We start from the raw sequence: 13,953 nt of genomic DNA on the forward strand, positions 1-13,953 counted from the left end.
CCCAAAAAGCACTTGAGAAATGTTCAAGAAAGAAAGAACAGCAGTGAAGAGTCTAATGCTAACTAGACTGTAGTGAAAGCCCCCCTAGTTAGCATTCTGAAATCTGTCTTCCTAAAATCTGTGGAGATACACTTCAAAATGTGATTGAACTTTTCAGGGAAAACATTTTGCCCCATAGTCATTTGGGGTGTGTTTTGATTGGAATAGAATGGCTATATACAGGAGGAGACTCCATGTTTCTGCTGTTAATAACCACATGCCAATTTGTTAGGAGTTGGACTTCTCAGAACTTACAGAACAACAAAGCTTTCTAGGTCTGTTTCAACCCTTACAATATCTGGATACCGAATATCGATATCATACTAGTCAACCAGCACAACCCAAATATGTCCATAGATAGTAACTCCTGTCATGTCAAGAGTCCCTGTCATTGTTCCCTGAATGCAATTTATCACTCTATAATGACTAGTGTGCAAGAAATCTAAATTAATAAATATGCTTTTTTATTTTATGAAAACCCCAGCTTACTAGGTGAAACAGTGCCAAGCCATCTAAAAAGAAACTTATCTTTGGAGAAAGAAATATAAGTTACATGTGCACATACATGAACACACATTATTTTATATTTACAAAAGTGAAGATCCTTAGCAGCTCCATTATCCATTTGAATTGGACATAGCACCTTCAAAGCCCCTCACATACCATACAATTACAAACCACCAGTAACACAGCAAGTTGGTTTGTAGGTGCTAGAAGATTCCAGGAGTTGTGCCTCTGGTACAGCATGGACCACGGGGCTACAGGAACTGGCTTCAGGGATCTGAAGTTGTACTTGGCTGGATTCACATTCCAGAGTTTGGCAACTTATCCACACTGGAGTCTTTACTGGACTGCACTTTGCTGTGTGGGATGCAGGTTGGCAGGTCTTGGCTACAAACCCCATTTGCTGATGGGTTTCTGATGGGCCGGGATGCACAGCACAGTCCACCACTGTTGGAAGACTTCCTGATGGACAGATTGTCCTCTCACTGGCCTTGGAATTGGAGCATGTTGTTTGGACAACTAGAGAGAAGCAGGGACTTGACACATGAGACTCTTCTGTGCTCTGGTCCTGTTTGTAATTGGTCAGTTGGTAACTGGTAGTCGGACTGCAGGTTTCTTGATGGTTATCCAAGAGCCATGTTCTACTATGGCAGCTGCTGGGCAAAAACAATCCATCTTCAAAACGTACAGGATTACAGCCATGCACAATGGCAGACAAGGAAGGGGCCTCCCCGAAGCCTCTGAGCGAGTGGCAGCAGCGATGAGACATAGTGCTAAAACCCTTAATTGAAGTTAGTCAAAAAGGATTTGCCATGCCAGGTTTGAAGATTAAATTCTTTGCTGGGAGATTATATAGCACTCAGAAACCTGGGTGTTGGCTCTCCCTCAAGACTCCTTTGCTGCTTATTGCTCAAACTAATTTGAAGGTTACCATTTCATTAGCCTTTGTTTAGTCATATGGTGAGATGATGGCTTCCTAACAAAGATGCAAGTCCATGTCGCTTCTTCAAATTGGCTTTCAAGTGAGCCCTACATATGACTCACCTGGGAGAGGTTGGTCAAAGTGGAGTCGCAACATGTCCTCCAAGCAAGGCACTGTGGTGAGGTGGACAAAGTTGGTATGTGGAGGCTCAGTAATATTCAGCCCTAGAGTTCTGAGAAAACCAGACTGTCAGAATATAGTAATCAGATATTCAAGACATTTCAGTAGACGTGGGCACAGCTTCAGATTGTGGCCCTCTGGTTAATTAGGATAGGAGTGAGTTCTGCAGTGGAGTTCTACCTTGCTGGTCATTCCACACGCTGAGTGGTCAGTGCTCTCTCATCCCTTCTCTGTGTCTGACATTTTAATCTCCTTTACTCTTTGCAGGATGCTATGTGAACCATTTTTTTTTAATTTTCTCCTTTAGAAGTAACTGCTGCTTCCTTTGACTTATCCATCCAATTTTTAAGGAAAAATGAGCAAAGTTGACCTTTTGTCTTCATTTTTACACATTTAAAACAAGACTTAGCCATGATGACACATTCCTGCAGAAATTATGAAAGGCATGAAAATCATGCAAGAATATTCAGCTTTTCCTTCACATTGTGCTCTATGGGAAGAGATTACAAAACAGACTTTTCATTATCATTTTGGGTTTTTTAGATCAACTTTCAGTAGTTGTATAAAGGGGTTATAGCTTTAGACCAACAAGATATTTGTACCTATTTATGGGGCAAACTATCAGTAATCAAGTTATCATAGTATAACCATTGGATGCATATATGGAAAATTTAACAATGACATCAGATTCATTAGTACTTTACAGGTTGAAAAATTTGTCTCACTTCTAATTATTCTGAAATATATTTATAAATATATCATAAATTAATGTAGACTATACTCACAGAAATGTACTATAGAAGGTACAAACTTAGTTCTGTCTATGTAAGTCCATTTGGGTGTGTATTATTTTTACTTCTGTCCATCCTGCCTCCTCTATAACTTTCTTGGTTTTCGAAGATGACTATTCCAAAGAATTTCAAACACTTGTTATGAAAGCACTTTACACCAAGTGCAGTGTTACTTGAGTTTGTGCTTCTCAAAATTGATAATTCTCCTGTATACAAGTTTGTTTCCAATGTCCTTTGTATTCAAATTTTGTAATCTATTTATCTATCTATCATTTTTCTGCAGACATGTAATCAGCTTTTACATTTCTAGGCACTGTATGCTAATACTAGAAGTTCTATACTTATGGCAGAGAATCTACCAACATAATTTCTATAATATATTCTATAATTTATTTGTCCCAGTATGGGACAATTTCTCATATTCCTTCTCTTCCTTTTCTTTTCCTTCTTCCCTTCTCCTCTCCCCTCCTCCTTTTCCTCTTCTTCTTCCTCTAGCTCTTCTTCTACCTCCATATTTCCTTTTTGTTGTTGCTGTTGTGACAGGGCCTAGTTATTCCGTTCAGGCTACCCTGTTAATATTACAGCCCTATGCCACCACCATGAAACTAGATCTAGTTTACTCTTGGCAAACAGTGTCCTGATCTTCCACTGGATACTAGGAAACACAGTAACATCAAGACACTCCTGTAAATACCATCCTTCTATTTAGAACATCAAGGGACGTTCAAATTTATTTGACAGGACATATCTGAATACTTCCACGTTGACAAGCTACAAACTCAACTGGTACATACCATTTTGAAAGAATATCTTTAGAACAATATTAAACTCTCAGCATGAATCCTCACGAAATCCATTTAATAATTTGGAAATACTGTTTATACAGAATTCTATTGTCTTCTTGTGACTGTCCTTCATAAAGGGACTAAGTGGATTTTCATAATAATTAGATTATGTAAGACCTTTTCTCCCCAAACCTGGATTTTGATATCCTATAAGATTTGGGTATAGCCTCTTGTTTCACATCTCAATTCTATTCTTGTACTCTGAATACAATAGACTCCAGAATTACACAGACCTTCTCCTGGTTCCCTGAATGTGTTGAATCTCTCCTCCTACAGTAGCTCTATCACATTCAGAGAACTTATGATCATGCTACATTCTTCTATGTTCCTTAGCTGTTATGCTAAGAGTTCAATGAGATAAGACTCACACATATGTTTCTCACTATTGTATCCTGAGCAGTGAACAGGATGCTTGGGTGCCCATAATGACATCTCTACCAGTGTATTTTGTTAAACTACTGTGTAGAAAGCACTAAATAAAATTATAATATTCAAATTGTACCTAACATCGGATGTACTATAATTTTGAGCCAAACAACTAAGAAACTAGCAAAGGTGCTGAGATTAAAGAACAAAAATAATTATGCCTACCTTGTAGTTGTGCTTCCATGTAATACCAATAAAATTACGAGGAAAGCCACTTACTAGCATGGTGCAAGGTGAGTCAGTTATTTTAAAATAGTATTTGATTGCTCGCAGGCGTGTTTCAGAAAGCTCTTACAATGAGAAAAGGGCACGGCTTTTCACGGCAGAGAGTCCTGTGGCCAAATTGTATGAGCAAAGCAGGATCTCATATAGATCAGAACTCATACAATTGTTTCCAGTAGACAGCCCTCTTATTACCCTCACACTGTGGACTAAATTGGTGTCGCTGAGCACCACTGCTAATCTCCAAATGTCAGAGGGTGACGCTGGATCTGGCATTTGCTCACAGGCTGTGCCATGAGTTCTTTTCTCTTTAAGACGAGGCTTTAACTTCCACATTCTATTTAATTCGGTACTGATTTAATAGCTGTTTTAACGTATAATTTGATGCTGGAATACACACAAACTTCAGGCATTGCCAGGTTTATAGAGGGAGTTACCTGGCTTGTTACCACACAGTGACATGGGCCATAGAAACCTGGGAATTATTTTTAGGCAGGCTGCTAAAATCTAAGTGTTAGCTTTATAGACATATCCTATTGGGTTGTTACACTTAGTCTACTTCTCAGTATTCTTGAGAAGCACAAAGAACAAGCTGCTGAATAGTGGATGGTGAAGGAATGCTTTGCTATTAAAACAGTCTAACAACTTTGTCTTTTTGTTTGTTTTTTTTGTTTGCTTGTGTTTTGGTTTGGGTTTGTTTTTTTTCCTGGTCTGGAAGCACACCATTGTATCTGCAGTGTCATGATGTCACCACCAGAGGACAGAATATTGGTATTTGACTTGGGGAAAGCAATCAATAAGATTTGCCAAGTCAAGGCCTATATTCTACACATAGATCACAGACTGCAACCTTAAAAGCAAGCCTTATGCTTTCCCTGCTGTGATTTCTTCATTTTTAAAAATGAGTACTATTAAAAGTTCAACCACTAATTCAATCTGATTAAATAAAATTATATATAGGACACTAAATTGCTGCGACATATTGAAGGATATGTAAATAAAAGCAGGAATTATTTCTGGTCATATTAAGGGTTTTCCTGTAGACAAGAACACTGCTCAGCTTGGTTAATCTGAGGTCAGTTTAAAAGACACAATTATAAAAAAAAACTTCTTTTGTCCAATTACTTAAAATTACTAAAAAAAAGATAAATTGCATGTCTTTTTATATTTAGGACATCGTTCATGTCATGTCTAATTTTTTCCATTCCAACCCTTTAAAGTTTTAGTTGCATTTGTCACTTCTATTAAAGATGGAGATACACCTTGTATCCACAGTACTTGATAGTTGAACAATTGAATAGCTTGTTAGTCATGTATTTCATTCCAAATTTCTGGTGCAGCCACATAAAAGTACAATAGAATTATTCTTAAATTTCACATTTTATCCTGGGATACCAATACTTTATTTTGTAATCCTGGACTGGATTTCATCTCACCAATTTGTTACTTCAGATGCTAAATGATTTAAGTTAATCCCACTCTTCCCTAATCAAGAAGTCAGGTGTAAACACTTTGTGGCTTCTAGACACTGGAGACTCACACCTGTAGGCCTAGCTATTAAGGTGGCTAAATTTTTTCTTTTCTTTTCTTTTCTTTTTTTTTTTTTGGTGGGTCATGTAGCTTGAAGTAAGCCTGGGCGCCATCCCTGAGCTCTTCAACTCAAGGCTATTGCCCTACCCCTGAGCACTACCACTCTACCCTTGAGCGAAGCCCCACTTCCCATTTTCTCAAGGTTAATTGCAGATAAGAGTCTCAGGTCCTTTTGTGCCTGGATTGGCTTTGTACCTTGATCCTAAGATCTCAGCAGGACAAATGAAAAGGGAAAGGAAGGAAAATGCAGGAATGATCATACATACCACAGAACTGTGACAATCAGGAAGGAATCAGTTGAAGGGAGTGAAAATGTTAAAATGATGACACAGATCAAGATGCAATGTATATATAAACTACTTTGTTAAGTTGCAAAAAATCAATATATAACCTAAAATTGGAGCCAAGTGATAGAGAGGTTGTTTTTGGAGGAATGTGTGAGAGAGAGTGTTGAAGGGGAGATGTTAATCAACATGCACTGTATTATAAATTGCTATGCTGAGTGGCAACTCCTTTGTATAACTACTCACAGATAATTAAAGAAAATGAATAAGCTGAAAATTCAAAAAAATTATACCATAAGGGAGGAAAACAAGAGGGTTTGGGAAAGGGAAATGGGGCCCAAAACATGAGGGGGTTATCAATGTGTAATATACTTATTATCTGACAAATGTAACTGTAACCCTCTATACATTATCCAAACAATGAAAAAAAGAATAATCATAATTTGATGTCAAATATGAAAATAATCTCTGGCAATTTTCCCTGTTCCTAATAATTTATAATTACTTTAAAATGTAAAAGTAAATGGAAACATAAATAGCACCATATCTTCTCTAAAAGTATATTTAATTAATTTTGCTTTTAAAAATATGCTTAGATTTTTGCCATTCAGTTTTTACTGGGTTTTTATTAAAGTATTTTTTTAATGTGTGGATCATAGGACTTGAACTATGCCTGGGCGCTGTCCCTGAACTCTTCAGCTCAAGTCTGCCACCTTACCCTTGAGCCAAGCCCCACTTCCCATTTTCTAGAAGTTAATTGGAGATAAGAGTCTCAGGTCCTTTTGTGCCCTGGCTAGCTTTGAATCTTGATCCTAAGATCTCAGCCTTCTGAGTAGCTAGGATTACAGGGGTGAGCCACCATGCCCAGTTTTATTCAAGTATTTTTAAGGTAAGGAAGGAAGACAGGATGGAATGAGAGAGAAGGAGGAGGTTGGGGAAGGCAGAGAGAGAAAAGGAGGAAGAGAAAGGAATAAAAGAAATAATAGAAAATAGAAAATGAGAGGGGAAGAAGGAGAAGAAGGAAAAAGAGAAGGAAAGGGAAAAAAATAGCCATAGACTTTGTATGTGACTCAGAACTGGGGGAAAAACAAAACGAGGCACAGTAAATGGACCAGTAAGATACAGTTCATGTTTTCCCTTTATCCGCTGTGTCTTAGACATTAATTCTTCATGGGTCTATTTTAGTCACTATGCACTTGTTCTTTTCTCAGTGTGCTTTTGTTTTCCTATACCAGCATACTCATTTTAAATGACACTATTTTTAAGTTTTGGGTAACACAGAAAAATGCATTTCTTTGAGCATTCTCATCTACAGGTCCTCTGCCATTGTGATAATGTGCAATAAATATTGTACTAAATTCATTTTTATAATGATGTCAAGAGGGTCAGTGACAATCAGCTTATGTAAAAAGAGCTCAAATAAGGGCCAGGAGTTTGGCCTAGTGGTAGAGTGCTTGCCTAGCATGCACGAAGACCCAGGTTCAATTCCTAGGTACCACATACACAGAAAAAAGCCAGAAGTGGTGCTATAGCTCAAGTGGTAGAACTGTAGCCTTGAGAAAACCCAAAGACAGTGCTCAGGCCCTGAGCTCAACCCCAGGACTGGCAAAAAAAAAAAAGAGCTCAAGTAGCAAAGATGAATGCATGTGTAATGTTACTGAAGTACTAGATCTGTGGACTGTCACTCTAGTTCCATATCACTTATTTGCTTATCTAACACTCTGAGAGTTCACTGTTGATAAGATTCTTTTAAAAAGGTTCTGTTTATTGAAGTCACAGCAAGAGGAAAAACAATTAAGTCACACTGATTAAAAATGTAATACTTGCAATAAAATATTAAAATAGAAAGTATAATTGAATAAATAGAAGTATAATTAAACAAATATAAGAAGGAGTAATGTTAATATTATGCAGGGAGTCTATTTAAAATGAATAAGAAAAGGGGTAATAGTACCACGGTCTGTGATTGACAAAATAGATGTATTTGGGCACTAATGGTTCCCATCTGTAAGCTCAGCTATACAGAAGGCAGAGCTCTGAGAATTATGGTCAAAGCCAGATTTAAAAGGTAATAGAACACTGACACTATTTCAGTAAGCATTCTGAATTTGCTGAAGGAGTAAGCCATTAACCTTTCCATGAAGTAGTCTTGGTTTGAAAGTGCTTTCACACATTCCACACTTTCATTTCATAATGTATTTATGACATCATTGAGAGAACCATAATAGAATAATAATCTTCCATAAAAGAAAACCACAACATACAGCCAGAAAGCTGTATTGGAATTGGCGTGTGAGTTTCTATCTCTAATCCTGCCTTCTACATGAATACTAAGGAGAAATTTTTTTCCTCGTTACTCTCTATTTTCATACACATAGTCCTCCGACACAACTTTATATGTGTACATGTTTTTGTCAGTGGACTTCCCTGAATGGCTAACTTGGAAACAGAGTTCTGGCTCAGGATGTCAGCATTGACAAAGAATCCTAAAGAGGAAGTGGAAAAGAAAACTGGAAAACATGGACAGGAAAAGATTAAATTGGACTCTGTAAACCGTTGTGGGATATGGGTATTCATGTAAGAACAGAGAACCTTGAAATCCAGACTCTTTATGGAGCTAATGCACTATCAAAAGATGAATTGATCTATATTCTTTCAACAGAATCATTAGTTCAAACTAATGGAAATAGTGCACATTCTGTTACTTTATTTCCCCTACTTAGTGCCAATTCCTTTGTTTTACCTCTGAAGCACATCAGTATTTCTGAAGAGGGGTTTTAGCTTGCACACTACTTGAATCATTGTAAATATGATGTAATTTATCAGCTCTAGAGTTTTTCTAGGGTTTGAAAATGTCTGGATTCTAAAACATGGTCCCATTGGATCCGGTAAGGAAAGATTAATCTATAGCAAAGAGAATTCATCTAGAACTATATCACATTTACCCTTATCAGTAAGTGGTCCTGGCTTCCTTTGAAGAATGGATTAGAAAGTGTTACAGGTGTACATGTTGGCCCTGGAGTACATATCTAGGCAGTATTTATTATTCAATGAATGATAGATAAATACAAGACTGAATTCTCTCCCATAGAAATGGTTATTAAAATCCAGATTTATATGTTGAATGAGTTGAAAAAGGCCATGAAAAAAATCTTATATATAAGTAAATTGACACAAGAAGATGAATCTAGGAAAGATAAAGAACAGCCATAATAGCTACAAAACCAAACAACATTGTAAAAAGAGAAAAGCAATCAGTCTACAGTACCCAAGGTTGCAGCAAGGTCAACTATGCATACAACTCATTACTACTGATATCAAAGATTTTGTTATGTATTTCCTTGAACTTGAAGTAGATATACTTTCCATAGTGCCTAGCACATTGTTACCACTAAATAAGAAAAAAAAATCACACACTGTTAAATTGAAACCTCACTCCAACTATTCAATATATTTATATAGCATTTGAAAGCTTTTAGCTCAGTTTAGAACCATGAAGCATAGACAGTGTGGAAGTTGGTGAGTAAAGCTAGGAATGTGGCTAAGAAATGTCTCTATCTTGAACAAGGGCATGAGCCAATCTGTGCATGCAAAATAAGAAATTCAATAATACAAGTTGAGTGACTTTAGATGGAAATGTGTTATTTTCCATTCAATTCAATCCCTTCTACAAGAAGCTATTATATAAAGGTAAATAAACTCCTATGTCCTTTACATTCTCAGAATTATTTTGAATCTTATTGATGTTTAAGGTAAGAAAGTGGCAATTTTTGACAAACAAGTGTCTTATAATATAGGATTTTTCCTGCATGTTCAAGTATGCTGTCTTGTTCCTGTTTTATAGAATGCTTGGTGAAAAGTCAACTACCAAAACTATACCAGTAATCATTTGTCACATTAAAAACCTAACCACAGAAAGCTAATAACTAAGAAATCAAAAGAAGACTTCTATGTGCAAAATCCAATAGAGGTTAGTTTATTAAATAGCAACATTTCTTTCATACCAGAGAATATAAAGAGTATGGTAGAACACTGCTTTTCCTACTGAAGTAGCTAGTACAGGCGTAACTGGAGAATGGTCGATATTATGATGAGTGGCAAGCACCTAAGCTTCTGGCTTAAGCTCCAGGAATCAGATAATCTACTATGTAAAAATGGGCATCTCTTGAGTGTATAGCATAGGATCCTTCCAGTGGAAATCCAGTTAGCTTGGTTACTTGTCAGATTACTGGCTGTCGGCAGACTCAACATAGCTCTTCTGAGTTATTGCAGACAGTAATAGATCACTGATTTATCCATCAATGAGATGGATTAAGGCATTACACTGAGTAGGTCAAACCTTACTCAGAAGTTCCTGGTGTAGCCGCTGTAATGACTCATCCATTCATTGATAAGATCAGAGGGTGTTTGAGTGACCCCTGCTGATCTGCAGGCTCTAATGCTGTGTGTATGCATTGCTTTGGAGGGCTGATTTCAACATTTCCTCACATTGTAACGACAGAGGAATATGTGTTTAGCCTATTGTCTGATTCTCGTTGAATAGATTCAGACCATCATACATTTTATAATCCAGACACTTTACCACTCTGTCTAGAACTTTAGGTAATTGTCATATGCTCAAAATAATTGACCATCATTGCCCGCTTAAATTGTGGCAGAATCACTTATGAGAAGGAGCTGTTTCCATTCTCCTTGCTTAACTTACTATATTTCATTCAGATCCTTTTCTCAGTAATTCCTAATTGCATTGCCATATTATAAAGGGTATGCTTGCAATCAGCAATAGCTAATGCAGTATGCATGATATAAATAGTGCATGAGAGGAAAAGATATCATTGTGTGATCATGACATGGCCAATGAATTAAATGAGCTTCATGGAAAAATAATTCGGCTAGGCTCTTTTCACCAGCTGAATAAGTAAGGAATGCCTCATATAAGTAGACTTAAATTATATTAGCAAAGAAGATAGAAACTCAGTCCAAATGCTTAAAAAAAGTAATCTGCTATCAAATTTATAGAGTGTAAATTTTTAATGGCTCCTTAGGGGCTGTGTTTATAAGCAGTAAAGCAAATACCAAATTATTTTCTTTGAGTGCATTGAAAATTGCTCAACAAATAAAAACTTCCAAAGCACCATTACAGAGAGACTCATTTCCGTATCGCATGAGTCTGTGAGTTAAGACAAATGCAGGACTATCTATGTAGTAGCTTAGAGAAGAGGAGACACACTGATGTGTGAGTCACAGTAGAACTTGATGTACTCAGAGAGTTCATAGGGTGAAAGAAAAGAATTAACGATAAGAGAAACCACAGATGGAATATTTATATCTATGCTGAAAGACATATATATATAAGAGAAAGTTGATGAAAATATTAACTGTGTACTTATGATGGTTAAAAGAATTAACGATTAGAGAAAGCCATGGATAGAATAGTTACATCCAAACTTACTTACATACTTATGATGTTTGGGAAAATATAAATACTTTTGTATATTTTAATATAAATATTTAAAATATTTAGGAATTCAGAAAATAAATATTCAGTTGTAAGATTCATAAAAATACACTTATGCCTCAACCAATAAGATAGTTATATCAAAGCAATGATAAATTTAAATTTTTGGCCATATATTATGTCTATCATAGCCTACATCAATAATTATTTCTATCTATATAGTATATAAATAGTGATAGTTAACATTTAAAGAGTGCTTTGCATAAATATAACCTTTCTATTCATTTTGTATGGCTTGTCATATTTCTCATGTAATCCTATGAAATAAATATTATTATTATAATTACCTCCATAATGTTTCAGGAAATTTAATTTTTGAGAGTTTCTATTATACACACAAATATCCAACAGGCTAACGTTGGGAATTAGTGAAATTCTCTTGTTTTTTTTTTTAACCCTTTGTTCAGTTTCCTTTTTCTTCATTCACTTTTCTCTTTTACCCAGAAAACCACCTCTTCAAAAGGGTTAACTGTTAGGTTCAGCTCACTGGAACAATTAATTTATTTTAAGAAATGAACTCTTGGTCATTTTTGAATTGCAAATTTCTTAATTTTATTTCACCCATAGTTGGGAAAGCAACCAATAGTTGATGAGTTCTAGGTTTAAAATAGCAATAGCTCATGCAATCTTAGTATGCAAACAAATGTCTATACTATGCCAAATTCAAACATGTTCACTGAAATTTGAGTGATGTGTGAACAGTATTTGACAAATATATGATCTACTGCATTACACATGAAGGCATTTGTGCTCAAAAGAATAAAGGTATTTGAGGCTCAAGATCTTCACAAATCTTAATTCAAGACTCTCATGAACTAGCTGCAACTTCTATTATTGATATTAAAAATAGAGAGATAGATTTGTTAAAAATGCAGATACATTTTGTGAAAATCATCTTAATGAAAACTTAATACCTGAAGCTATGACTAGGTCTGCCTCTCTACAAATATTTTATTCCCCAACCCTATCTCAACCTGTATTTTTTGTTGTTCTCATTTTGAGTCCTCGGTTACAGGTATGTATCATCAACCTGGGCTACCAATTTCCAAATTTAAAAAAAAATATAAAGCTAACAGAAACTGAGAAGCAAATATGTGATGTTGAAGTTTTACTGTTACAGTCTTTAATGCTAAAAGCTTTTCAGAAAAGAAAATTGAAATGCAGGAGATAAGATGATTCCAGGCATAGTACTATCCACTTGATGAAAGGTGAGTGGTAGAAAATAACGTAAACTATTCTGGAATTCCTGTCTATATTCTCTTCCTGCTGGCGATTTGAAAGTGAAAACAAGAAAAAGTTGCTGAGTAGAACTCCCCCTCATGGTTTCCGTGGAAGGAGGCTGAACAAACCATCCTCTCTGTGTTGACAATCCATTAAGAGATCCTTTATGCATCACTTTCCCAAAATGCAGCTTTCAGCTCTGGAGGATGGATTAAATTTATTTTGATTGTTTTTCCTGTCCTCCCCAGTATAGTAATAGACTGCAGAAAATCACCCTAAAATTGTTGAAGTGGAAGGATTTTTTTTTCCAAATCTGCTTTATAAGCTAGAGAATATGAACAACGCACAAAACCTTTTCACCTTGCAATATCCATTAGGACTCGGAAAGTGAAGTCCTTAGATCAATTTTTATAATCAAGATATTAACCTCTGTGTTCAGTTGCCCTACAGGAAGAGAGTAAGATGTTAAAAGCACAGAATCAAACACTAGTCACTTCTTTTTTTATGATTATGAGTGTGATAACAACTTCCCTTCAATTACATGGTTGGAGTTATTTTTCTGATAAAATGCCAAAGAGCAAATGTGCATAGTGAGACAATCTTAAATGTTGTTCCTTTGTAGGAATTTTTTGAAATGAGGGCAACAAATCATTTCTTTGAACATGAATTTTAACTGAAATTGTTTTTGGCCAAAAATTACAGCATTGCCTGGCTCAATGGAACTTGAGAAAATTGACTTTGAGTCTCCACTACAGAATCTGTGGGATAAAGATAAATAAAGCTTCTAAAGAGAAAAATATCAGATTAACTCATTTAGTCAATATTAATCACATAAAAAAACTTTATATCTACTCTGTGTCTTAAAAACCAGCGCTCCAACTTTCTGTGTGGGATTTTTATCATCTGAGCCCTGTGTCTCCTTTCTTTTGGAATCTTCTGAGGGGTTGATATCAGGGACACGTTTAGGTATTTCTTTTGAAACACAAACTACAGTTCTGAAAGTTAAATCAAATGCCATCATAAATGCTCTGTGTCTGCTTATGCACAGAATTCAAGACTAAAGGAAACTTTCACTTATTCTGATACTATCAGGTTGCCGGATATTTTAGGAGATGTTAACCTAACTAACCATTGAGTAATTAATGGGCTTCTAAGCAAAAGGAGAGGGAAATCGGTGCAAAAGGCATAGGAAAAGAAAGCAAAGGCAACTGCTAAAAGTGCAAGCACTGTATATCAAGTAATTAGGGCACACGTGGGAGCCCCAGCCTCTTCCTATCTCCTGACTGTCCTGAGGGGACATGCCTCCTCTACCATTCAATTCTTAGCTGCTGTGCTTTTGAAAAGTAGAGGTCAATGCTGGCAGTGAAAGTACAGCTCTACTTCTGGATCTATTAGATTGGGCAACACTTTT

General features: G+C 36.1%; 1 protein-coding gene across 1 annotated transcript; it reads right to left on the reverse strand.

Moving 5' to 3' along the window:
• Positions 1-709: 709 nt before the first annotated feature.
• Krtap27-1 (keratin associated protein 27-1) lies at positions 710-2,131 on the reverse strand. The gene has a single exon (XM_090331237.1). The coding sequence runs from the start codon at positions 1,310-1,312 to the stop codon at positions 710-712; it is 603 nt and encodes a 200-aa protein (XP_090187363.1). The 5' UTR covers positions 1,313-2,131.
• Between the last annotated feature and the right edge of the window lie 11,822 nt (positions 2,132-13,953).

The sequence above is a fragment of the Megascapheus bottae genome, chromosome 1 (genome assembly GCF_031878675.1).
Source record: "Megascapheus bottae isolate mThoBot1 chromosome 1, mThoBot2.hap1, whole genome shotgun sequence".
Classification (NCBI taxonomy): domain Eukaryota; kingdom Metazoa; phylum Chordata; class Mammalia; order Rodentia; family Geomyidae; genus Megascapheus; species Megascapheus bottae.